Raw genomic sequence first — 26,733 nt, 5'->3', positions numbered from 1 at the left:
GTCTGTTGGGAACTAGGCAAGTGGGGTTGATATAGCTGTGGAATGTATGGCCATGTTCCAGCAGCATTCTCTCCTGACGCTTCACCCACATCTACATCAGGCATCCTCAGAGGTTGTGAGGTCTGTTAGAAACTAGGCAAGTGAGATTTACATATCTGTGGAATAATGTCCAGGGTGGGAGAAAGAACTCTTGTCTGCTTGAGGCAAGTGTGAATGTTGCAATTGGCCAGCTTAATTAGCATTGAATAATCTTGCAGCATCAAAGCCTGGCTGCTTCCTGCCAGGGAGAATTCTTTCTTGGGGCGTGTTAGCTGACCCTGATTGATTATTGTCTGGAATTCCCTTTTTTTAAAAAAGTTTTGTTCTTTATTTACTCTCCTGATTTTCGATTGGAAAAGTAGGTTAAACCGCTGAGCTGCTGAACTTGCTGACCAAAAAGTTGCTGGTTCGAATCCAGGGAGAGGGGTGAGCTCCTGCTGTCAGCCCCAGCTTCTGCCAACCTAGCAGTTCGAAAACACGCAAATGTGAGTAGAGCAATACATACTGCTCTGGAGGAAAGGGAACGGCGCCGGCCACATGGCCTTGGAGGTGTCTATGGACTTAGTTGACTGGGCTTCTGAGGATTTTTGGGCCTGGGAGATGGAATAGGGGCTTGCTCCATCCACTCTTCAGTTTAGAAATTGAGATGAGCACCAACCTCCAGCGTCAAACATGACTGGATTTAATGTCAGGGGATACCTTTACCTTTATTCCAGACAAGAATCAATCAGGGCCAGTGGACACCTCCCAACAAAGGATTACCCTAGGCAGGAAGCAGCATGGCGTTGAAGCTGCAAGGCCATTCAATGCTAATCAAGGTGGCCAATTGCAACATTCACGCTTGCCTCCAGCAGACAAGAGTTCTTTCTCCCACTTTGAACATCATTCCACAGATATATAAACTCCACTTGGGTGTTAATACATTCTAACAGACCTCACATCCTCTGAGAATGCCTGGCATAGATGTGGGTGAAGCGTCAGGAGAGAATGCTTCTGGAACATCGTCAGACAGCTTGGAAAACTCATACCAATACATTCATTATGTACGCAAATGAGGATTTGTTTACAATGGAATAAACCAATGGATAAATGTTTGGAGGTGTGTTTTTTTTGGCACCCAATGCTCCGCGGCCACGTCTTTCCCGGGTTCGAGGGAGTTCTTACAGAGTCGGAGTCGTCTCCCGTCTGGTTGCTGAGAAAATCCGCATAGTCGTCCTTATGGCTGCCGAGGACCTCCTCCTCGTATTCCGTCTGATAGTCGGACTCATCTGGGAAAGGTCGAGGAAGGAAGGCCGTTACAAGACGTAAACACCAGAGAGTTCAAAACTTTTGACACATCGCTAATAAATCTGCTGTGTTTTAATCAAGGGGAGAACGTCTTCCCGTTGCTTTTGGCAAAGGATCCACCAGCCTGCCTTGAAACTGGGCTCTCAAAGTGCTGACGGATCTGTCCAATCTGCCATTTGAACATCCTCCAAAGTCATCCCCAAAATGGATGAGGGCCTGCAACAAGGAGGACTCCGGAGACTGCTCTGCGAAGGGTCAACCCTGGTTCTGTCTTACGTTGAGTGGACCTCTCTAAATAATAATAATAATAATAATAATAATAATAATAATAATAATAATAATCTTTATTTATACCCCGCCACCATCTCCCCCAACGGGGACTCGGAGCGGCTTACATGGGGCCAAACCCAAACAACAAATTACAATACAAAAAAAATACAAATTGCAGTAAAATAAACAAATGAATAAATACCACGACTCTACTTACCATCCACGACAACAGGCTTGACCGGCTCGATCCGGGAGACAATTTCCGCTAAGTCTGTGAAGGAGGTTGTGGGGCAGGTCACGGGCTGCAGGGGAATGAAAAGAGAAGGACGACCAGTGGCATCATTGGGTTTTATGACCACTACATCTGCTCCAAAGACTCAAGTTGGGGGAGATACACAAAGGTAGCCTTCAAGGGTTGGGTATGCAGCACAAGGGCAGGCAATCAATGCAATAAGTCCTTGACTAACAGTTGGCTAACCACTACTACTGCTACTACTATTTCTCTTTTTTCTTCCTCTTCCATTCCTTCTTCTTCCCCTCCTCTCTCTTCTTTTTCATCTCCATTGTCTCCTCCCCTCCTCCTCCTTCTTTTCCTTCACTTCCTCTTCTTCTTCAGTCTCCTCCCCTTCTTTTCCTCCTCTTCTTCATCTTCCTTGTCTCCTCCCCTCATCCCTCTTCTTTTCTTCTTCCTCTTCTTCTTCGTCTTCATTGTCCCCCCCTCTTCTTTTCCTCTTCTTCTTCCTCTTCCTTGCCTCCTCCCCTCCTCCCGCCTCTTTTCTTCCTCCTCTTCCTCTTCATTGTCTCATCCCCTCCTCCCTCTCCTCCTCCTCCTCCTCTTCTTCTTCATCTTCCTCGGTTCCTCCCCTCCTCCCTCTTGATTTCCTCCTCCTTCCTCTTCACAGTCTCCTCCCCCCTCCCCCTTACCTTCCTCCCCCTTTTCTTCACCTTCATTATCTCCTCCCCTCCTCCCTCTTCTTTTCTTCCTCCTCTTCTTCATCTTCATTGTCTCCCCCTCCTCCCTCTTTTCTTCCTTCTCCTCTTCTTAATCTTCATTGTCTCCTCCCCTCTCCCTCTTGATTTCCTCCTTCTCCTCTTCTTCTTCATCTTCTTTGTTTCCTCCCCTCCTCCTCCTTAGTTCCTTGTCTCCTCTCTTCCTCCCTCTTCTTTTCCTCTTCATCCTCCTCTTCTTCCTCTTCACTGTCTCCTCCCCTCCTCCTTCTTCACCTTCATTGTCTCCTCTCCTCCTTTTGTTCCTCTTCTTCTTCTTCATCGTCTCCTCCCTCCTCCCTCTTCTTTTCCTCCTCTTCTTCCTCTTCATTGACTCCTCCCCTCCCTTCTTTCCCTCTTCATCCTCCTCTTCTTCATATTCACTGTCTCTTCCACTCCACCTCTTTCCTCTACCTTGTCTCCTCTCCTCCTCCCTCTTCTTTTCCTCTTCATCCTCCTTTTCTTCATCTTCTCGGCCTCCTCCCCCTCCTTCTCTTTTCCCCCACTTTTCTTCTCCTAAAGGAGACTCAAAGCGGCTAACAATGCTCAATCTGACCAAGTCACTCTTTCAAGTGAGCCAAACTGTATTGACAGATTCAGCCGGATTCACAGCTTGAAAACATTCCCCCCTTCCAAACAATTCCACCCCCAAATTCTTGATTTTGTCACTTTTCTATAAGGGATGTCTATACCAAAACTTGATCATCCACGGATTATTTTTAAGATAAGTGTGTTATTGTTAATTTTATGTTATACTGTTTACTCTGTATGTTTTGGTGATGTTACTTGGAAACCGCCCTGAGTCCCCCTCGGGGAGATAGAGTGGTATATAAATAATAATAATAATAATAATAATAATAATAATAATTATTATTATTATTATTATTATTATCATCATCATCATCATCTCATCCTGGAACCAAACAAGAGTGGAGGCCAAAGCCCACGAGGTTGGGTTTGGAAGGAATATATTGCCATTGGGTCCCGTTGGGAGGATGCTTTCGTTGAAATTCGTAATTATCGACAGCGGGTTGCTTCTATTTCGATACTCACAGAAGAGGTTTTGGATTTACAGAGCTCCTGCCTGTCCTTCAGCATCTTGTCCAGGACGCCGCTCCGGCACCAGACGTTGAACACCGTCTTTCCGTGCTGATAGCCCACTTCCTGAAAGAGAAGGCAGGACGTGTTCGTGAACAGCGGCAGAACATTACAATATTTACGTTCTTCTCTCCCTGATGAATGGGGGAAATGCTAGACCTTGGCCTTGCATTCAAAAGCAACACCCCCAAGGCAGGTATCCATTCCCACTCACACAGATCTCATCAAACTTCCCAAAGTCCAGGGTGCCGTAGCGGTCGATGGGCGGCCGGATGTACTCGCAATAGTCACTGTTCTTGACCATCTCCAACTGCCGGACGCAGCAGACGTAGGCCAGCCGGGTCTGGATCTCCGCCATGTTCAGGACCTGCCAAAATGATGAAGCATCACTGGTGCAAACGAGAAGAGAAATGGGCTGACCCCAAATGTGTTTGGCTCATCTAGCCTTCCTCTCCAAATGACTGAAGCCTAGCTCAGCCAAATGCATTTGGGGTCAGCCCAATCCCTCCTGACAGAGGGCCATCCACATCCTGTTTAACTACCTTCATAGAACTGGAAGAGACCATCCAATCTGCCATGAACTATGGCACAATCCAATCCCTCCTGACAGATGGCCATCCAGTCTGTTTAAAGACCTTCATAGAGTTGGAAGAGACCTCTAGGGCCATCCAGTCCAGCCCTATTCCACCATGAACTAAGGTACAATTCGATCCCTCCCAACAGACGACCATCCAGTCTGTTTAAAGACCTTCATAGAGTTGGAAGAGACCCCAAGCCCTATTCTGCTACAAACTAAGGCACAATCCAATCCCTCCCAACAGATGGCCATCCAGTCTGTTTAAAGACCTTCATAGAGTTGAAGACACCCCAAGGGCCATCCAGTCCAGCCCTATTCTGCCACGAACTAAGGTACAATCTGATCTCTCGTGACAGATGGCCATCCAGTCGGTTTAAAGACCTTCACAGAGTTGGAAGAGACCTCTAGGGCCATTTAGTCCACCATGAACCAACACACAATACAATCCCTCCCGACAGATACCCATCCAGTGTTTAACAACCTTCACAAAATTGGAAGAGGCCCCATAGGCCAACTAGTCTGCCATGAACCAAGGCACAATCCGATCCCTCACGACAGGTGGCCATCCACTGTTTAAAGACCTTCACAGCATTGGAAGAGGCCCCAAAGGCATCCAGTCTGCCATGAACCAAGGCACAATCTGGTCCCTCCTGACAGATAGCCATCCTGCCACTGTTTAAAGGCCTTTGCAGAATTGGAAACAAAAAAGGAAAGTGCCTGGGGTTGTTAGGAATTGTGGAAGTCCAAAACACTTGGAGGGCTGAAGTTTTCCCATGCCTGGGTTATACAGTCGTTTGGGAGGAAACTCAAGGAACTGAGGGGGGGGGGGGGGGGGAGGGGATACCTTGACTTTCTCCACCAAGGGGTTCCACCGCTTCCATAACAGCCACCACCCGGAGAGGGCATCCCCATAGTTGGTGAGGTTGGTCTCGTCCCGGCTGCCCACGTCGATGGCGATGACCACTTTGGCCCCCATGGACCTTGCAACGTCAGCTGTTGGGACAAGAAGGGAGAGCCAGCTTCAGAACGTTTCCATGAAGTAATACAATTGGGTCGGATCCCTGGCCTTCGTCATTCCAAAACACGGAGCAGGGCTGCTTCACCTTCCAAAACTGCTCTCTTGGAAATTTCTTCTCCTCTCAGCAGAAACGAGGGTGATTTATGGACTTTTCCCCATTCCTGTAATTCACTTTTGTTGTGGTTTTTCTTTTTCTTTTGGCCTGATTATAATAAAAATGGCCCTTTGCAGAGCAAGAGTGACTCAGGGTCCTTTGGGGAGGCAAGGGAGGGGTGGGGAGCAATAAGAGGTGCAGGAAATAGCTTCGTGACAATAATAATAATAATAATAATAATAATAATAATAATAATAATTTATTTATACCGCACCACCATCTCCCCAAGGGACTCGGAGCGGCTTACATGAGGCCAAGCCCAACAACACATCAAAAACAACAAGCAATAAACACAAGTAAACAATACAGTTAATGACAAGGAAAAGCTGCTGAGTGGGATGAGACTTTCTCAGTAATGTTTTTAAGGCCTATGTATGTTTAAACTTGCATTTGAAAACTGTACAATTTGGCACTGTTGTGCGTGTTTCTGCTCTCAAATACAGCAACGTTGCAAGTCAGGGTGATGGAGTGGGAGTGGGAAGGCCCTGTTCCGTTGGATCCAGTTTGGAACAAGTACCGTATATACTCGAGTATAAGCCGACCTGATTATAAGCCGAGGCACCCAATTTTACCACAAAAAACTAGGAAAATTATTATAATTATTATATTATTATTATTATTATTATTACTGATTGACTCGAGTATAAGCCGAGGGTGGGAAATGCAGCAGCTACGGGTAAATTTCAAAATAAAAATAGATATCAATACAATTACATTAATTGAGGAATCAGTAGATTATATATTTTTGAATATTTACATAAAACTGAAATTTAAGATAAGACTGTCCAACTCTGATTAAACCATTATTCTAAGTTTCTTCGATGTAAATGTGCTTAAGTATCCTTCCAATTATTTATTTTATTTATTTACAACCTTTGTATCCCGCCCATACCAGCCCGAAGGCGACTAATAATAATAATAATAACAATAATAAAGAGAGGAAAGTAAAAAATGTTATAATAATAATAGAGTAAAATAAGGGAAACATAATTATAACAGTAATAATAGAGGAAAATAATAAATGTAATAATAACAATAAAGTAAAATAATAAATGTAATAATAATAATAATAATAATAATAATAAATGGAGCAAAATAATAATTGTAATAATAACAATAATAAAGTAAAATAATAAATGTAAAATAATAATAATAACAATAACAGAGTAAAATAATAAATAACCTTGACTCGAGTATAAGCCGAGGGGGACTTTTTCAGCCTACAAAAAGGGATGAAAACTAGGCTTATACTCGGGTATATTCAGTAATTGCCCTCTCCGTTACTTTTACTGACTTGCAAGCCTGTTGTGAAACAACACAAAGAGGTAAAAAATGCCATTCTGGGAATTCTAGACAGGGGAATTCCAGACAAGAAACAATCAGGGCCAGCTAACCCCTCCCAACCAAAGATTCCCCCAGGCAGGAAGCACCCAGCCTTTGAAAATGCAAGGATACTTAATGCTAATCAAGCTGGCCAATTGCAACATTCACACTTGCCTCAGGCAGACGAGAATTCTTTCCTCCACCCAGGACAAATGTAACTGGGTAGTTGTTTCTGCTTCAGTGGGGTGGCCATAGAAATTGGAAGAGACCCCCAAGGTCCATCCAATCCAACCCTATTCTGCCATGCTGGAATGCACAATCCAAGCCCTCCCAATAGAAGGTCACCCAGTCTCTGTTCAAAAGCCTCAAGAAGAGACAATACAAAGCATCATCTTCCCCTATCGAGCAGCTCATTCGGTACAGGAAACCAGGGAGAGGAAAGAAGGGAAGCCTCCACTTTTCCACCCTGTCCCTACTGTGTGAATGGACAATACCTGGCAGGTTGTTGATGTAACCACCATCCATCAAGAGGTGCCCATCCTTTGGGTCGCAGAGCGGGGGCAAGTAGCCAGAGAGGGACATGCTGGCCCGGATGTACCGCCATAAGCAACCTGGAAGGAAAGAACGAACCCATTTGAGACCATGAATAATCCCTATGAGGAGTGTCTCAAAGACCTTGGTCTGCAGAAGAGAAGGTTGAGAGAAAACATGAGAGCCATATCAATATGTGAAAGGGTGTCATAATGAAGAGTGAGAGGACTTGTTTTCAATGCACTCAATAGGTTCAAAATTACAGGAAAGGAGATGCCACATGAACATGGGAAAGAACTTCTTGACTGTAAGAGCTGTTCAGCGGTGGAACTCTCTGCCTCAGAGTCTGGTGGAAATGTTCCTCCTTGGAAGCATTTAAACAGAGGCTGGATGGCTGTCTGTCAGGGGTATTTTGATGGTGCTTTTCCTGCATGGCAAGCGGTTGGACTAGATGGCCCAAGTGGTTCCTTCAACCTCTATTAACATAATTATCCTTCTCATTATGACTGGATGGCCATCTGTCAGGGGTGCTTTGATGGTGCTTTTCCTGCATGGCAAGCGGTTGGACTAGATGGCCCATGTGGCCCCTTCCACCTCTATTAACATCATTATCATTATCATCATCAATATTATTATGGCTGGATGGCCATCGGTCAGGGGTGCTTTGATGGTGCTTATCCTGCATTGCAAGGGGTAGGACTAGATGGCCCATGTGGTCCTTTCCAACTCTATTAACATCATTATCATTATTATTATGGCTGGATGGCCATCTATCAGGGGTGCTTTAATTGTGCTTTTCCTGCATGGCAGGTGGTTAGTCTAGATGGTCCATGGGGTCTCTTCCAACTCATTATTATTATTATTATTATTATTATTATTATTATTATTATTGCTGGATGGCCATCTGTTGGGAGTGCTTTGAATTATTATTATTATTATTATTATTATTATTATTATTATTATTGCGGTTCCCTAAGCTTTCCTATCAAATGGCTCAAGAAAGGAAACCTTTCGCCCAGCAACTCTGCCTCCTTCTCTCAGACCGATCCAATTATTTCTCTTCGGAGCCGCATGATGAGATAATTTATAACCATTAAAATGCAGGGTTGTTTTAATCAGCCCAAATGGCTTGGACTCGCTCCCTCCAGAAAGTGGCAAAGGCTGAGCGTCGCCCTCATTATTCTTTCCTCTAATCAAAGAGCCGCAGACCTGGATGAGCATTGATCCTTTCTTCCTTCCCTTTGAAAACAAACTAGCCCTGAAAGCCGAAGAAGAGCTGAAGTTCTGGAAAAGAGCGTCCTCTGAACATAAAAAAAATCATATAAAAGTTTATTTGCATGTAATGTTAATGGAACACCTTTCCAACCAGCACCACACAGAGTCCAACAGCAGTTAACTACAATAGTTTATTTACAAAATTTACATCTTATTTATTTTTTATGTTACTTTAATCCCGCCCATATCAGCCTTCAGAGCATAAACAAAAGGAAAAATGGGCATTTCCCAAAAAGCAGTAGAAAAGGTGCTATGAAATAGTCCAAAATACAAAGATAAATAGTCCAAGATGACTAGGTACATAAAATCCATGGTCAGGCAGAAATCCATAAGCATAAAACAAGAACTTTTCCAAGACAAAACTCACTTAGGAACAAAGGCAAACTTGAGAGCTAAACATGAGCTTGATTTTATGGCAATGTTGTCTGTTCTGAAGAGTCCAGGAAAACATCACTTAATTTGAGCTAAAGCCTGACCAAGAAGCCATGAGATCATCCCTTCGACACATGGGTTTCAAGGACTGCTTCTCACAGAGTCTTTCTGACTTTCTAATTAATCTTTCCTTTGCTCTCTCTACACCGAGGCCTAATCTCATATCACGGGAACACTCCCCATCTTCTGAAGGCCGATTCTCAAGAGAAACGGGATCCCAAACATCTTTTATCTCTTTTGCAATTCCCAACTCTTCTCTCTGATCTACGGCCTGCAATTCCGCCTGTGTTTCAGCCTGATCACACACAGATTTAGTGACATAATCCCCAGTATCTTGCTGCTGAACCCTAACACCCTCCCATTTTCACTTCACCAAATCTGGCCCAATTTGAGCTCAAGCTTGACCAAGAAGCCATGAGATCATCCCTTCGACACATGGGTTTCAAGGACAGCTTCTCACGGAGTCTTTCTGACCTTCTAATTAATCTTTCCTTTGCTCTCTCCATACCAAGGCCTAATCTCCTATCATGGGAAAACTCCCCATCTCAAGAAAACGGGATCCCAAACATCCTTTATCTCTTCTGCAGTTGCCGACTCTTCTCTCTGATCTACGGCCTGCAATTCTGCCGGTGTTTCAGTCTGATCACACACAGATTTAGTGACAGAACCCCCAGCATCTTGCTGCTGGACCCCAACACCCTCCCATTTTCACCTCACCAAATCTGGCCCAATTTCAGCTCAAGCTTGACCAAGAAGCCATGAGATCATCCCTTCGACACATGGGTTTCAAGGACTGCTTCTCACGGAGTCTTTCTGACCTTCTAAATAATCTTTCCTTTGCTCTCTCCACACCGAGGCCTAATCTCCTATCACGGGAAAACTCCCCATCTCAAGAGAAACGGAATCCCAAACATCCTTTATCTCTTCTGCAGTTGCCGACCCTTCTCTCTGATTTATGGCCTGCAATTTTGCATGTGTTTCAGCCTGATCACACACAGATTTAGTGAAAAATCCATTATTCTTCTCATCCACCGAGACAGAATCCCTAGCATCTTGCTGCTGAACCCCAACACCCTCCCACTTTCACCTCACCAAATCTGGTCATTTTTGCAAAATGTTTGGACACCCCTGGCTTAAAGGGACGTTGAAATTACAACCATTGCGTTCACACCAAACCCGCCTTCGTTGACCCACTTACCGTCTGTGTGGACCCTCATGGCCGAGGCAGTGATGTCCGTCGTGATGATGAAGTAAGGGATCCACAGATCCTGCAAAATGGAAACCATGTCTTGAACCAATTCTTTCCCAGTCGCTTTACTTTGAAAAAGAAAAGAGGCTCAGAAAGGAGTCTCGCTGCTGGATCTCTGCAGGAGTCACAGCGTCACAGCTTTCTGATGGTGGCAATCCTTCCTTCCAGGAAACGGACCGTTAAACGGGATAAAACCAAACTTTGGAGATGGTTGCTTCCTGTCATCTTGGTTTAAGGCTAGTTGCAATCTGATATGAAGAAGCTGGTGGAGCTGCTTTATTGGAATCCATCCAATAAAAGTATCATTGAATTACCATGGCCGGAATCGTTGTGAGTTCTTCTGGGTTGCATGATCATGCTCCAGAAGCATTCTCTCCTGATGTTTCGCCCACATCTATGGCAAGCATTTTCAAAGGTTGTGAAGTCTATTGGACACTAAAGAACTGGGGTTTATATATTTGTGGAATAATGTCCAGTGTAGGAGAAAGAACTCTTGTCTCTTGCAGGCAAGTGTGAATGTCGCAATTGGACACCTTGATTAGCACTGAATAGCCTTGCATTCACATGTTTTATGTAATCATGATGTTGTTTATTGTTTGCATTTTTGTTTTCGGTTTTATCTTGCTGTAATTTGTTGTTCGGGCTTGGCCTCATGTAAGCCGCTCCGAGTCCCCATCGGGGAGATGATGGCGGGGTATAAATAAAAGTTGTTGTTGTTGTTATTATTATTATTATTATTATTATTATTGCAGCTTCAAAGACTGGCTGCTATCTGCCTGGGGGAATCTTTGGTTGGGTGGTGTTAGCTGGCCTTGATTGTTTCCTGTCTGGATTTCCTGTGTTTTCTGAATTTTGTTCTTTATTTACTGTCCTGATTTTAGAAGGTTTTTTTTTTAATACTGGTAGCTAACAAAGGATTCCCCCAGGAAGGAAGCAGCCAGTCGTTGAAGGTGCAAGGCTATTCAGTGCACTACAACTCTCAGGAAGGAAAGTCAGTTCCCCCCCCAAAACCCCTCCAGTAATCAAATTTCAGCATATCAGAATATGAGAATTTCTTCTCCCTGGACTATTAAAGTACATTCATATTTCTCCCTTGAACACCAGAGCACAAAAAACTCAAGGAAAGTATCATATTGGAAAAGGATGAGTTTAAAGTGCGATCCTGAAATAAACTCATATGAGGAAGCGCCAATCAGATATGCGTTTCAGGCTGCGGGTAATATAAACAAGCATTCAGAATATCAGCAGGAGTTGGGTCATTCACATACGAATCTAGGTTGGAAAGACGCAAACCTCACATCTGCCTGTTGAAACTAAGTCCCCTTTTAATACAGCTGTGCCAAGATTTTATAGGATTCCCTCTGACAAATATAGAAAGGATCAGAGCTGGGGAGGCAACAATGCTAGCCACATAATCTGCCACGGGGAACAGCTGGAAACGGAGAGACATTCGCAAATGAGAAGCTGGAATGTCGTTGGATGCTCCTTCCAGCAATGGTTGGCCACAGAATCACAAGGGAGGACTGACAAATGCCTAGAGAAGTATTGGAAGAGCCTCTATACTCAACTAGTAGTTCCTTTAAATGATTCCAGATCTACCTTTTTGATTGGCACCATCTATTGTTTTGGGCATTTTGCTCAGCACTCACCTCAATCTGTTTGTCTTTGAAGATGTCGCTGACGCTGTAGTTAAAGGAGGCCCCAGAGAACATGGAAGTGATGGGGTAGGTCAGGTCGAGGACCGTTTTGAACACTGAATTCATATTCTGAAAAGGAAATATATATTAGAAATAATATTTCAGCACATGAAAAGTTCAGCGAAGAAATCCCTATTTATCTGAACGTAAGATAGTGGTTCCCAACCTCTGGTCCGTAGACTACTAGTGGTCAGCGAGAGCTAAAATATGGTCCACGAAGCAAAGACCTTGTAAAATACACCTCCCAGGATACCATCAGTCCTGCCTTCTTTGGTCCTTTCCTTTCCTTCTCCCCCCCCCCCCCCCGATCCCATCCCATCCTCCCTTCCTCCCTTATCTACCTTCTTGCTTCCCACCTTCCTTCTTTTCTTCCTCCTCTCCCTCCTTCCTTACTCCCTTCCTACTTCTCTTTCTCAGGTTCCTTCCTTCCATTCTTCTCTCTCCCTTCCTTCCTTCCTCCCCCCCTCAGTTCTATCCCTTCCTCCCTTATTTGCCTTCTTGCTTCCCTCCTTCCTTGTTTTCTTTCTCCTCTCCCTTCCTTGCTTTCTTCCTTTCCTTTCTTGGTTTCTTCCCTTCTTGTTCTCTCTCCCTTTCTCCCTCAGTTCCATCCCTTCCTCCCTTTCTTATCTCCCTTCTTGCTTCCCACCCTCCTTCTTTTCTTTCTCCTCTCCTCTCCCTTCTTTGCTTCCTTCCTTTTCTTTCTTGGTTTCTTCCCTTCTTCTCTCTCTCCCTTTCTCCCTCAGTTCTATCCCTTCCTCCCTTTCTTATCTTCCTTCTTGCTTCCCACCTTCCTCCTTTTCTTTCTCCTCTCCCTTCCTTGCGCCCTTGCTTCTTTCTTTCCTTGGTTTCTTCCCTTCTTCTCTCTCTCCCTCCCTCCCTCAGTTCCATCCCTTCCTCCCTTTCTTATCTCCCTCATTGCTTTCCACCTTCCTTCTTTTCTTCCTCCTCTCCTTCCTTCCTTGCTCGCTTCCTTCTTTTCTGCCTCAGTTCCTTCCCTTTCTTTTCTCCCCCTTCCTTTCTCTCTCCCTCAGTTTCATCCCTTCCTCCCTTTCTTCCTTATCTCCCTCCTTGCTCCCCACCTTTCTTCTTTTCTTCCTCCTCCCCCTTTCTTTCTCCCTTCTTTCTTTTCTTCCTCCTCTTCTTCTTTCTCTCCCTCCCTTCCACCCTCAGATCCACCCCTTTCTTCTTTATCTCCCTTCTTGCTTCTCACCTTCCTTCTTTTCTTCCTTCTCTCTCTTTTTTTCTTTCTCCTCTCCCTTCCTTGCTCCTTTCCTTCTTTCCTTCCTTGGTTTCTTCCCTTCTTCTCTCTCTCTCTGCCTCCCTCAGTTTCATCCCTTCCTTCTTTTCTTCCTCCTCTCCCTCCTCCCTCTCTTGCTCCCTTCCGTCTTTCCCTCCCTCACTGCTTCCCTCAGTTCCACCTCTTCCTTTCCTCCTTGCATCCCTCCTTGCTTCCCTTCTTCCTTTTCTTCCTTCTCCCTCCTTCCTCCCTCACTTCCCTCCTCCCTCTAGCCTTCCATCCCTTCTTGCTTTCCTCCCTCCTTCCTTGGTCCTTTCTTCCTTCCCTCCCTCGCTCTTCCTTTCACCCTCCTTCCTGCTTCCTTGAGCAATAATATTAACGCCAGTATTACCAAACTTGTGAAGATGCAAGCTAAAAAATCACATTGATGCAAACCAAATTTAATTTTCTATTAAAATATTCTTTTTATATTGTAATAGTACTCTTAATTCATGCTACTATTCAGTTTAACAAATATGTTAATTTTTTAATTAAAATTTATTTTTAGAATAACACAGTTTATTATTCTTGAACCTTGTGGTCCCTGCTAACAACAAAAAATCAAAGTGGTCCCTGGTCAAAAAAAAAAAAAGTTGGGAACCACTGATCTAAGCAAAAGCACTTGGAGAGTTTCAAACACCTTTTTTGTTGCATCCAAAGAGTCTGGGCCATATTTTAGGCAGTCTATTCAGTTTATTCAGGACAAGGCTGTGGTCAATCTGTGTGAAATTGGAATGTGCTGTGTTTTGTGGTTCGCAGACAGTTGCTTTATCGTAATATGGAAGTAGGCATCGCGAAGGTCTATAGGTGCAAACCAATTCCCCCCTCGGTGGAGGAATGGTTGGATGGAATGAAGCATCAGCACCTTGAGTTTTTTTAAATCAATGTCCTCATCCTATATTGGTGCATTTCATTTTTATTGCTTAACTATTACCACACATTTCATTGTTTTAGTTTTGGATCTTGATTTTAACTATGAGACGCTAATGAGATGTTTTATTGATTTATATTGACTGTTTATTATGCTACTGTTTTTAATTGTGTTGAACTGTTTTATGACGTTTTTGAGCATTGAATTTTGCTATTGTTAACTGCTCTGAGTCACCCCAGGGCTGAGAAGAGTGGTATACAAATATAGCAAATAAATAAATAAATAAATAAATAATTTTTTATTTATGTGCATGACTTCACGGGCTGTATTTCGGAGTATTCCCTAACTTAAAGTGCACTTCAGGACGCATTCATGGCATGTGCTTTAACACCGCACGATCCTCCTTTAGTCCTATGGAGTTTAAGCTCCAGCTGGAACAAAATAGACAAATGCAAGGTTTCCGTCCTCGCGGCTTAGTGCCTCTTTCGGCCTGGCTTATCCATTGTTTTGTTTTTTAGCCCTGAGCCGATGAGGCTTGATGGATGAACCTCGATGACAGACACGATCCCCCCAAAAAGAGACTCAGGGGGGGAAAAGGTCTTCCATTTGTTATTGCGTAATCCCTTCGACCTGGTTTCTGAGAGCCGGGAGGGGAGGCCTGCTAAAAATACCCTAAAAGCCTTTTTCACCCGCAGTCATTCTTCAACCCGTTACAGCAAAGACGGGGCAACAGGTGGAAGCGATTCGGCAAAGCGGGCCAAGACAAAAAGAGGCAATGCAAGGGCCAGGCCGTTCAGTGAGCTACGTGCCAGAAAGAAGCCAAAGTCCCACGCCCCAAATAAAGTCAGGAACGGGCTGCAGTTGGGGTCTTGCTTCCGACACGTAATTGGCATCAATAGGTACAGGAAAGCTGCTGGCTTGCAGGGAATGTGCCCAGCAGCGCAATGCTTGCTGCCACTTCCATGAGAAACTGGGTAACCCTTTTCCAAAAGGAATGAGGACAGAAGGCCCACGTCATGGAACAAATTCTCTTATGTAAGGGTGAAACCTTCCACGGCTGGTATCACCGGAATGTTGTGTGCTTTCTGGGCTGTATGGCCAATGTGTTCAAGCCACATTTTCTGTTGACGTTTCAGCAACATCTGTGACGGGCATCTTCAGAGGATCTGATGGCAGCAAAGCAAGCGGAGGCCGAGCTTCTTCTATGCTTCTAAAAAAGGTGTTCAGTATGGCTTGTAGGTCTTCTTCTGAATGCACACAGACTACATTATCATCAGCATATTGGAGTTCTATAAAGGATGTTGTTGTGCCCTTGATTTTGTAGAGATGCCTGCTGGAAGACTACTTTGGTGTTCTTGATGATCAGTGTGAGGCCAAGCTTCTTGTATGCTTCTGCAAAGGTGTTTAGCGTGGCTTCTTTTGAATGCGCACAGACTACGTTATCATCAGCATATTGGAGTTTTATAACAGATGTTGTCTGGACCTGCTGGAAGAGCACTTTGGTTTTCTCTATCTTCAGTGTGAGGCCAAGCTTCTCGTATGCTTCTACAAAGATGTTTAGAGTGGCTTCTTCTGAATGTGCACAGACTATGTTATCATCAGCATATTGGAGTTCTATAACAGATGATGTTTTGACTGGTTTTGTAGAGGGATTGGCTGGTGTCTGCTGGAACAGCACTTTGGTTTTCTCAATGCTCAAAGAGAGGCCGAGCTTCTCATATGCTTCCACAAAGGTGTTTAGAGTGGCTTCTTCTGAATGTGCACAGACTATGTTATCATCAGCATATTGGAGTTCTATAACAGATGTTGTTTTGACTTTGGTTTTGTAGAGGGATTGGCTGGTGCCTGGTGGAAGAGCACTCTGGTGTTCTTGATGCTCAATGAGAGGCCGAGCTTTTAATATGCTTCTGCAAAGGTGTTAAAGTGCCTTCTTCTAAATACACACAGACTACGTTATCATCAGCATATTGGAGTTCTATAACAGATGTTGTTTTGACCCTGGTTTTGTAGAGGGATTGGCTGGTGCCTGCTGGAAGAGCACTTTGATTTTCTCAATGCTCAATGAGAGGCCGAGTTTCTCATCTGCTTCTGCAAAGGTGTTTAGAGTGGCTTGTAGGTCTTCTTCTGAATTCGCACAGACTATGTTGTCATCAGCATACTGGAGTTCTATAACGTATGTTGTTGTGACCTTGATTTTACAGAGAGATTGGCTGATACCTCCTAGAAGAGCACTTTGATTTTCTCAATGCTCAATGAGAGGCCGAGCTTCTCAGATGCTTCTGCAAAGGTGTTTAGAGTGGCTTGTAGGTCTTCTTCTGAATGTGCACAGACGACATTATCATCAGCATATTGGAGTTCTATAACGGATATTGTTTTGACTGGTTTTGTAGAGGGATTGGCTGGTGCCTGCTAGAAGAGTACTTTGGTTTTCTCGATGCTCAATGAGAGGCCGAGCTTCTCATATACTTCCACAAAGGTTTAGAGTAGCTTGAGATCGTGAGATTGGAAGTCCAACCAGGGCTGAAGAAAGAGATACTGAAAGCCATCACGATTCGGAAGTGATAAAAGAGAGGAAAGAGCGCGCGAGAAAGAGCCTGTTGTCGTCGCCATTTCAGTCTCCAGAACTCTCTCTCTTTTTTCTCAATTAAGCCAAGCCTGACAAGGTTCGCTCAGAAGTCCCCGAGAAACCAATTTCCTCGCCCTCGATAAATCAAAGAGAGGAAACGCTTCTAAGTGACAAGAAGATGTATCTCGCTCGGCGCTGGCTGGAGCCATACGCTGAATCAAATGCTTTGGTGCAAAGTTACTCCCCTCCTTCCAACGCAAGTTCCTGAACTCCAGTTGCTCCTCTGTATCCACAGATTCAACTATCCATCCGGCAGGACGGAAGACCGATCTATAAGAGTTGTAGATGCTGGGATGTATAGTTCACCTGCAATCTAAGAGCACTCTGAACTCCACTAAGGATGGACCTGGAACTAACTTGGCACACAGAATCCCCATCACCAACAAAACATACTGGAGGTCTTTGGAGGGATTTATAGGAGTTGTAGTTCACCTACGTCAAGAGCGCACTATAAATCCAAACAATGATAGATCCGGACCAAACTTGGCATGAATACACAATATGCCCACATTTGAATACTGGTGTGTTTTGAGGGGAATTGGCCTGCACATTTTGGAGTTATAGGTACTGGGATGTATAGTTCCACCTGCAATCAAGGAGCACTCTGAACTCCACCAAAGATGGAATTGGACCAAACTTGGCACACAGAGTCCCCATGACCACCAAAAAATACTGGAGGTCTTTGGGGAAAATTCACCTTGATTTGGGGGAGTTGTAGTTCACCTACATCCAGAGCGCACTATGAACCCAAACAATGATGGATCTGGACCAAACTTGGCATGTATACACAATATGCCCATATTCGAATACTGGTGGGTTTTGAGGGGAATTGGCCTGCACATTTTGGAGTTGTAGGTCCTGGGATGTATAGTTCACCTGCAATCAAGGAGCACTCTGAACTCCACCAAAATTAGAATTGGACCAAACTTGGCACACAGAGCCCCCATGACCAGCAATAATAATAACAACAACAATAATGGGGGATTTGGGGGAAATTCACCTTGATTTGGAGGAGTTGTAGTTCACCTACATCCAGAAAGCACTATGAACTCAAGCACCAATGGATTTGGACCAAACTTGGCACACATACCAGATATTACAAATTTTGATTACTGGAGAGGTTGGAGGGGAATTGGCCTTCTTTTCTGGGAGTTGTAGTTCACCCACAACCAGAAAAAGGTGACCTCCATCGATGATGGACCTGGACCAAACTTGGCACACAGAACCTCCTTGACTAACTCAACCTACTGGAGGGGTTTGAGGGGAATTGGCCTTCCTTTCTGGGAGTTGTAGTTCACCCACAACCAGAAAAAGGTGACCTCCATCGATGATGGACCTGGACCAAACTTGGCACACAGAACCCCCATGACTAACTCAACCTACTGGAGGGGTTTGAGGGGAATTGGCCTTCCTTTCTGGGAGTTGTAGTTCACCCACAACCAGAAAAAGGTGACCTCCACCGATGATGGACCTGGACCAAATTTGGCACACAGAACCTCCCTGACTAACTCAACCTACTGGAGGGGTTTGAGGGGACTGACTCACCATAGTGGGAGTTGTAGTCTACCCTACAGCCAGAGAGTAGACTGAACCCACTGATGATGAACATAAAACAAAGTTGCCCAACATAACAAACGTTAAGTACCGATGGAGTTTTTCAGGGTTAACCCATCATGATGTGAGTTGTAGTTCACCCATAATCTTATGCATTTTGTACAATTGGAAAATTTACTTTTTCAAATAGGGGCTACCCCTTTATATAAAGGGGAACTGGACTTATATCCCTGTATGTTGGTATTTACAAAGGGTCCTGCAACCAAAACCCATTGGATATTACGCCACTGATACAGATTTTGGGAGGAAGAAAGAGCCCATTCAATGCCACCCTGCATTTCCTTACCATCACAACAAAGTTGTTCGAAAATTAACTAGACACAAAGATTTACCTCGATCACGTCTACCACAATATGGCAGCATGTGGAGTAAGAAAAGAAAGAAGGGGAAAATGTTAGAGGAGAGAAGCAATACAGAGGAAGGAGGAGAAGACAGAGGCTTTCCATAGTCTCTCAACTTGCAACCATTTTTTTGGGCAAACACTGCTCTTTTATGTTGTGTGTTTTCCAGGCTGTATGACCATGTTCCAGAAGCATTCTCTCCTGACGTTTCGCCCACATCTATGGCAGGCATCCTCAAGAGGTTGTGAGGCTTTTTGGAAAATAGGAAAATTGGGTTTATATATCTGTGGAAGGTTCAGGGTGGGAGAAAGAACTCTTTTCTGAGGAAGGTGTGAATGTAGTAATTGGCCACCTTGATTAGCATTTAATGGCCTAGCAATTTTAAATATTTGGCTTCTTACTTCCTGGGGGAATCCTTTGTTGGGAGGTGATTACTGCCTGAGGGAATCCTTTGTTGGGAGGGGATTACTGCCTGGGGGAATCCTTTGTTGGGAGGCGATTACTGCCTGGGGGAATCCTTTGTTGGGAGGTGACTACTGCCTGGGGAATCCTTTGTTGGGAGGTGATTACTGCCTGGGGGGATCCTTCATTGGGAGGAGATTACTGCCTGGGGAAATCCTTTGTTGGGAGGTGATTACTGCCTGGGGGAATCCTTTGTTGGGAGGCGATTACTGCCTGGGGGAATCCTTTGTTGGGAGGCGATTACTGCCTGGGGGAATACTTTGTTGGGAGGCGATTACTGCCTGGGGGAATCCTTTGTTGGGAGGTGACTACTGCCTGGGGAATCCTTTGTTGGGAGGTGATTATTGCCTGGGGGGATCCTTCATTGGGAGGAGATTACTGCCTGGGGAAATCCTTTGTTGGGAGGTGATTACTGCCTGGGGGAATCCTTTGTTAGGAGGGGATTACTGCCTGGGGGAATCCTTTGTTGGGAGGCGATTACTGCCTGGGGGAATCCTTTGTTGGGAGGGGATTACTGCCTGAGGGAATCCTTTGTTGGCTAGTGATTACTGCCTGGGGGAATCCTTTGTTGGGAGGGGATTACTGCCTGGGGGAATCCTTTGTTGGGAGGTGACTACTGCCTGGGGAATCCTTTGTTGGGAGGTGATTACTGCCTGGGGGGATCCTTCATTGGGAGGAGATTACTGCCTGGGGGAATCCTTTGTTGGGAGGTGATTACTGCCTGGGGGAATTCTTTGTTGGGAGGCGATTACTGCCTGGGGGAATCCTTTGTTGGGAGGGGATTACTGCCTGGGGAATCCTTTGTTGGGAGGCGATTACTGCCTGGGGGAATCCTTTGTTGGGAGGGGATTACTGCCTGGGGAATCCTTTGTTGGGAGGCGATTACTGCCTGGAGGAATCCTTTGTTGGGAGGGCATTACTGCCTGAGGGAATCCTTTGTTGGCTAGTGATTACTGCCTGGGGAATCCTTTGTTGGGAGGTGAGTACTGCCTGAGGGAATCCTTTGTTGGGAGGTTATTACTGCCCGGGGGAATCCTTTGTTTGGAGGTGATTACTGCCTGGGGGAATTCTTTGTTGGGAGATTATTGTTTTTTGTCTGGAATTCCCCTGTTTTTGAGTATTTTTCTTTATTTACTGTTATGAATTCCAGACAAGAAACAATCACAGCTAGTTAATCACCTCCCAACAAAGGGACCTCACAACCTCTGAGGAAGCCTGCCATAGATGTGGGTGAAACGTCAGGAGAGAATGCTTCTGGAACATTGCCAGATGGCCCAGAAAACACATAACCACCCAGTGATTCCAGTCATTAAAGCCTTCGACAACACATTATTGCTCCTTTATTTAGCAAGCTAAGATCCTTCAGTAACAAATTCTGGGTTGTTGTAGGTTTTTCGGGCTATATGTCTATGTTCTAGAAGCATTCTCTCCTGAGGTTTTGCCTGCATCTATGGCAAGCATCCTCACGACCTCTGAGGATGCTTGCCATAGATGCAGGTGAAATGTCAGGAGAGAATGCTTCTAGAACATAGCCATATAGCCCGAAAAACCTACAACAACCTAGTGATTCCGGCCATGAAAACCTTCGACGATACAATAACAAACTAAATAAAATAAAAGGACTTTTTCACACTAAATAAAATAAAAGGAAAGGAAAGCAAGAAACCTTTCAGCGCCCTGACTTCATTTTGCTCGGCCAGAAGTGATCACCCCGGCAGATGGAAATGAAAAAGAACAATCTCTGGTAAATGGTTTATAACGAAATAACACTCATTGACGTCAGACTGGGCCCAAAGAAGCTCCGGGGAACATGCATTCGGCAAGTAAACGCTGCCAAATGAGGACCCAAACAGCTGGTGTAAGCAACGAAGGAGGTGAAACGCTCCCTTGGGGAGTTACCTGGCTGCCCTGCTTAGACCTGGCCTACTTTTGGCTTTCTGCAGCACAGACATTACCTTGTTCAAAGCCTCCTGTAGCTCTCTACCTTGGAAGGCATTTGAAAATTGATATATATCGATGTTTCTCAACCTTCCGAATGCCGCGACTCCTTAATACAGTTCCTCATATTGTGGTGACCCCCAAACATAACATTATTTTGGTCGCTACTTCATAACTGCAATTTGCTCCTGTTATGAATCGTCATGTCAATAACTGATATGCAGGATGTGAGAGCCGTTCAGCAGTGGAACTCTCTGCCCCGGAGTGTGGTGGAGGCTCCTTCTTTGGAAGCTTTTAAACAGAGGCTGGATGGCCATCTGTCAGGGGTGATTTGAATGCAATATTCCTGCTTCTTGGCAGAATGGGGTTGGACTGGATGGCCCATGAGGTCTCTTCCAACTCTTTGATTCTATGATTTTCAATCACTGGGCCAAATTTGGCACAAATACCCAAGACACCAATATCTCAATGCTGGTGGGATTGATTTTGTCATTTGGGAGTTGTAGTTGCTGGGATTTCTAGTTCACCTACAATCAAAGAGCATTCTGAACGCCACCAACGATGGAGTTGAACCAAACTTGGCACACAGAACTCCCATGACCAACAGAAAATACTGGAAGGTTCTGGTGGGCATTGACCTTGAGTTTTGGAGTTGTAGTTCACCTACATCCAGAGAGCACTGTGGACTCAACAGTTATGGACCAAACTTGGCACTTATACTCAGTATGCCCAAATGGGAACACCGGTGGAGTTTGGAGAAAATGGAGCTTGACATTTGGGAGTTGTAGTTGCTGGAATTTATAGTTCACCTGCAATCAAAGAGCATTCTGAGTCCCACCAACGATGGAGTTGAACCAACCTTGGTACACAGAACTCCAATGACCAACAGAAAATACTGGAAGAGTCTGGTGGGCACTGACCTTGAGTTTTGGAGTTGTAGTTCACCTACATCCAGAGAGCACTGTGGACTCAAACTTGGCACGAATATTCAATATGCCCAAATGTGAACTAACACTGGTGGAGTTTGGGGAAAATAAGAATTTGACGTTTGGAAGTTGAACCAAACTTGGCACACGCAACTCCCATGACCAACAGGGTTTGGTGGCCATTGACCTTGAGTTTTGGAGTTGTAGTTCACCTACGATCCAGAGAGCACTGTGGACTCAAACAATGATGGATCTGGACCAAGTGTTAATGTTTGAATTGCATTGAATAGCCTTTCAGCTTCAAGGTCTGGCTGCTTACAGTAAATAGAGAACACCACTCAGAAAACAGAGGAATTCCAGACATGAATCAATCAGGGCCAGCGAATACCTCCAAAACAAAGGATTCCCCCAGGCAGGAAGCAGCCAGACCTTGAAGCTGAAAGGCTATTCAATGCTAATCAAGGTGGCCAATTGAAACATTCGCACCTACCTAAAACAGACAAGAGTTCTTTATCCCACCATGACCATTATTCCACATAAACCCCACTTGCTTCATTTCCAACAGACCTCACAACCTCTGAGGATGCCTGCCATAGATGTGGGCGAAATGTCAGGAGAGAATGCTTCTGGAACATGGCACTAATACTCACCATTGCCCACTGCCTGGCCTTGATCCGCATCTGGGTGTAGCTGCGCTCTTCGGCGTACAGGGCCCCCATGAAGGACCCGATGGAGGTGCCGCCAATCATGTCCACCGGGATGCCCACTTCGTTCAAGGCCCGGATGACGCCCACTTGGGAACAACCGCTGGAGCGATGCGAGAAGAACAAGAAGGGAAAGGTGGGAGAGAATAAAATCACCATAATCATCAACAACACATTTATTTGCACCCTTTACATTACCAACACCTTTCCTGACATCCAGCCTTTATCCTGAAACTTATGGACTCAGCAAGTCCCAAACCCAAAACCCAAAACTGCAGCTTTGAAACCAACCTATTGTTTCTTCTTCTTGGACTCCCATAAATGTCAAGCTCACATTTCAAAAAGAAAAGAAGTATGAAGCTTTACATCTTGGCAAATCATGACATTGAAGACCTTCTCATCGAGACAAAGCATGTAAATCAAGGTCCAATTGCATTCCTTCCGCAGTGTAGATGTACCCAGAGAAAGGTATGGGCCTTGGGAAACTATAACTCCCAGGAGGACTCCATCGCATGAAGCCATGGCATTTAAAGTGAGGTACAAGGGCATTCATTGCACACTGTAAACACACCAAGAAAAGGGTATGGACCTTGGGAAACTATAACTCCCAGGAGGACCCCATCGCATGGAGCCATGGCATTTAAAGTGGGGTGCAAGGGCATTCATTGCATACTGTAAATACACCAAGAAAAGGGTATGGATATTGCCAAAACTCCCAGGCTCAGTAGCTTTGTGGGTGTGGAGACTCCGCCAGACGCTAAGGCAACATATACTACTGTCATAGAATCATAGAGATGGAAGAGACCTGGTGGGCCATCCAGTCCAAGCAGGAAAATCACATTCAAAGCACCCCTGACAGATGGCCATCCAGCCTCTGCTTAAAAGCCTTCAAAGAAGGAGCCTCCACCACACTTTGGGGCAGAGAGTTCCACTGCTGAACATAGAATCATAGTTGGAAGAGACCTCATGGGCCATCTAGGCCAACCCCCTGCCAAGAAGCAGGAAAATTGCATTCAAAGCACCCCTGACAGATGGCCATCCAGCTTCTGCTTAAAAGCCTTCAAAGAAGCAGCCTCCACCACACTCTGGAGCAGAGAGTTCCACTGCTGAACATAGAATCATAGAATCATAGAGTGTGAAGAGACCTCGTGTGCCATCCAGTCCAACCCCTTTCTGCCAAGAAGCAGGAAAATCACATTCAAAGCAGCCCTGACAGATGGCCATCCAACCTCTGCTTAAAAGCCTCCACCACACTCCGGGGCAGAGAGTTCCACTGCTGAACAGCACTCACAGTCAGTCAGAGCTGTCAAACAGCTCTAGGAAGCTCTTCCTAATGTTCAGTGTTTGTTGTCTTGTGCCAACAAAAAGCCTTGGGCCCCATTGACCTCCGGCCAAAGCTTGGCTAAGCTCCACATGCCTCTCATTCCCTAGCCGGACCAACACAAAAGAGATCCATAGCAGGGATGTGCTGTTTGGCTAGGAACCCAAATCCGTCTCCTCTCCGGGAGAAGCCACTCTTCTGGAGGTGGAAACGCTGTAATTTGAGATCCTGGCATTGTGGAGACTCGAGGGAAGGGAGCGTGCCGTACCGTTTCTGTTCTCTTGTCTGCCGGTGACAAACGGCAAAAGGATAATTGCCATGAAGTGCTTGGGAGGTTTTCTTTTTGGGGGAGGGAAAAGGGGGGCTCACAACCTAATTGTTATCTGAGATGCTTGTTTCGGGAACACAATACAGTTGTTTTTTTCTTGGAGATAGTCGAGGATGTGCCTTGGCACAGAAAGAGGAGAGGTTGTGCATGAAATAAAAAATCCCAGTTGTTCATGCTCAGAGCCCAAAACAACCTTAGATACATGCAATCCTAGAGACCCCAAGAACCAAACAGTACAGCCATTCTACCAGGCAGGAAAACACAATCAAAACACTCCCGACTGATGGTTATCCAAACCTCAAGAGAAGGAGACTGCACCAGACTCCAAGGCAGCATATTCCACCGTGAAAGAGCTCTTACCACTAAGTCAACCTGGGGGTTGACTCAACCTGGGGGTCGGAACCCCTGGACCAACCTGGCACGAATACTCAACATGCCCAAATGTGAACACTGGTGGAGTTTGGGGAAAATAGACCTTGACATGACCGCATCTCTGTATACGAACTCACACGATCGCTTCGATCATCCGGCGAGGCCCTGCTCTCGATCCCACCAGCATCGCAGGCGCGATTGGTGGGGATGAGAGAGAGGGCCTTTTCGGTGGTGGCCCCTCGACAGTCTTCAGGAGGAACTTGAAGACGTGGCTGTTCCAGTGTGCCTTCCCGGAGTAATGTTCCCATAGCACTTTGTCCTCCAAAGCACTTTACATTTTTTAAGTCTGCTCGTATGCCCTTCCATAAACACCAGTATCATCTTCCGTTCATGTCCCAGCATATCTCCAATTTTACTTTACATTTGGCCTCCCCTCTGTTTTTAATTATGTGTTTTTTTTGATAATGTTGTTTATTTTATTGTTTATGTTTTTAATTGCTTGTATTGTTGTTTTATTGCTTGTATTGTTGTGTTTGGGCTCGGCCTCATGTAAGCCGCACTGAGTCCCTTGGGGAGATGGTAGCGGGGTACAAATAAAGTTAATAATAATAATAATAATAATAATAATTGCTGGGATTTATTTATTTAATTACTGTATTTGTATACCGCCCCTCTCAGCCTTCCGGTGACTCCAGGTGATTTACAAGGCAAAATTCAATGCCACCATAAACACAATTACAATATAAAAACTTTAACATCAATAAAATCATAACAACTGCAATAAAACATAATTCAATCAATACTCATTAGAATAATGTCCAGTCCCATCGTGTAGTTGTTCCGTTCTTATGCCCGTTACTCAGTATTCACAAATGCCTGCTCGAATAGCCATGTCTTAAGTTTTTTCCGAAATGCTAGAAGCAAAGAAGCTGATCTGATCTCCATAGGAAAGGCGTTCCATAGCTGAGGAGCCACCACTGAGAAGGCCCTGTCTCTCGTCCCCGCCAGCCGTGATTGTGGCAGGACCAAGAGCAGGGCCTCCCCAGATGATCTTAACATCCTAGATGGTTCATAAGGGGAGATGCGGATTTTTAGAGGGTTTTTAGAAACTGGGTTTTCAGGGAAAGAGTGTCTGTGTCTGACAGTGCTGTGAGCTGACAGGAAAAAGGTCGGACAGCAACCTGATTTCTTGTGGGAGTTAGCACAAGAACTCTAGGGAAGAGTTAGCTAATAACCCAGGGGACTGCCTGGGATAGGTTAGTCAGAACTCATTACTATTTCTCTGAAGTAGAATGAGGGTTTTTGTTGCCATTCTGTCAGAAACCGTTTGGTTAGCTCTGTCTGTAACTAAGTGAAGAAACTTATTCAAGCAACCATCAAGCTGAAGTACTTTTGTAACAAGTCAAGCTTTTTGTACCTATCAGAAGTAGTTAGTTGTCTGTTTTTATAAATAAATCTTTTTCTATTTAACTCTCAAAAAGGTCTCCATTGTACATCTTTCCATCAACAAGCCTTGGTGATAATTCCAGCATTTTGAACATCTCGTTACTACTGAAAAGCCTCTTATCAAACAGTCAATTTGGGAGCCAGGGGAAAAAGCAGTGCTGGCAGGAGTGGGAAAAGTTTACCTTAAATACTTTTTTAGAAATCCTAAGACAACTTAGGTTGGTGGCAGCTTTATTTTAAAAGAAGTTTTCAGACAAGCAGTGACCACCCTACCAATACACATATCTAACGTCATCTTGCTACCATATTGGAGGCACAGGGGTGGGATTTTTGAAGAAAAGGAAAATCTTTGGGGAAGATCCATCCTGCCCAGACTAAGTACTAAATAAGCCTCCAGCCTGTGATATAATCCTTTATACTGGTGTATACTGGTGTCCAGTGGTGTGATATTATACATACTTTATTACAGTGGTGACAAGCGGCGTAATTTATAATAGCATTTCTCTATAGCCGGCATTGTCCGTAGACACCTCCAAAGTCATGAGGCCAGTATGACTGCATGGAGCGCTGT

At 44.9% G+C, this 26,733-nt stretch overlaps 1 protein-coding gene across 2 annotated transcripts in view; it reads right to left on the bottom strand.

Moving 5' to 3' along the window:
- The window catches only part of PNPLA7 (patatin like phospholipase domain containing 7), an 88,004-nt gene that overhangs the window by 791 nt on the left and 60,480 nt on the right, over positions 1-26,733 (bottom strand). For both annotated transcript variants that reach the window (XM_060757436.2, XM_060757437.2), the window contains exons 26-34: positions 22,642-22,798; positions 11,890-12,006; positions 10,190-10,259; positions 7,248-7,364; positions 5,103-5,251; positions 3,896-4,048; positions 3,637-3,747; positions 1,814-1,898; positions 1,204-1,307 (exon numbers count right to left, since the gene is read on the bottom strand). In XM_060757436.2, coding sequence (XP_060613419.2) covers positions 1,204-1,307; positions 1,814-1,898; positions 3,637-3,747; positions 3,896-4,048; positions 5,103-5,251; positions 7,248-7,364; positions 10,190-10,259; positions 11,890-12,006; positions 22,642-22,798 — 1,063 coding nt within the window. The remainder of the gene's footprint in view (positions 1-1,203; positions 1,308-1,813; positions 1,899-3,636; positions 3,748-3,895; positions 4,049-5,102; positions 5,252-7,247; positions 7,365-10,189; positions 10,260-11,889; positions 12,007-22,641; positions 22,799-26,733) is intronic.

The sequence above is a fragment of the Anolis sagrei genome, chromosome 11 (genome assembly GCF_037176765.1).
Source record: "Anolis sagrei isolate rAnoSag1 chromosome 11, rAnoSag1.mat, whole genome shotgun sequence".
NCBI classification, from domain to species: domain Eukaryota; kingdom Metazoa; phylum Chordata; class Lepidosauria; order Squamata; family Dactyloidae; genus Anolis; species Anolis sagrei.
The sequence above is the reverse complement of the archived record's forward strand: the minus strand, read 5'-3'. Positions and strand labels throughout refer to the sequence as shown.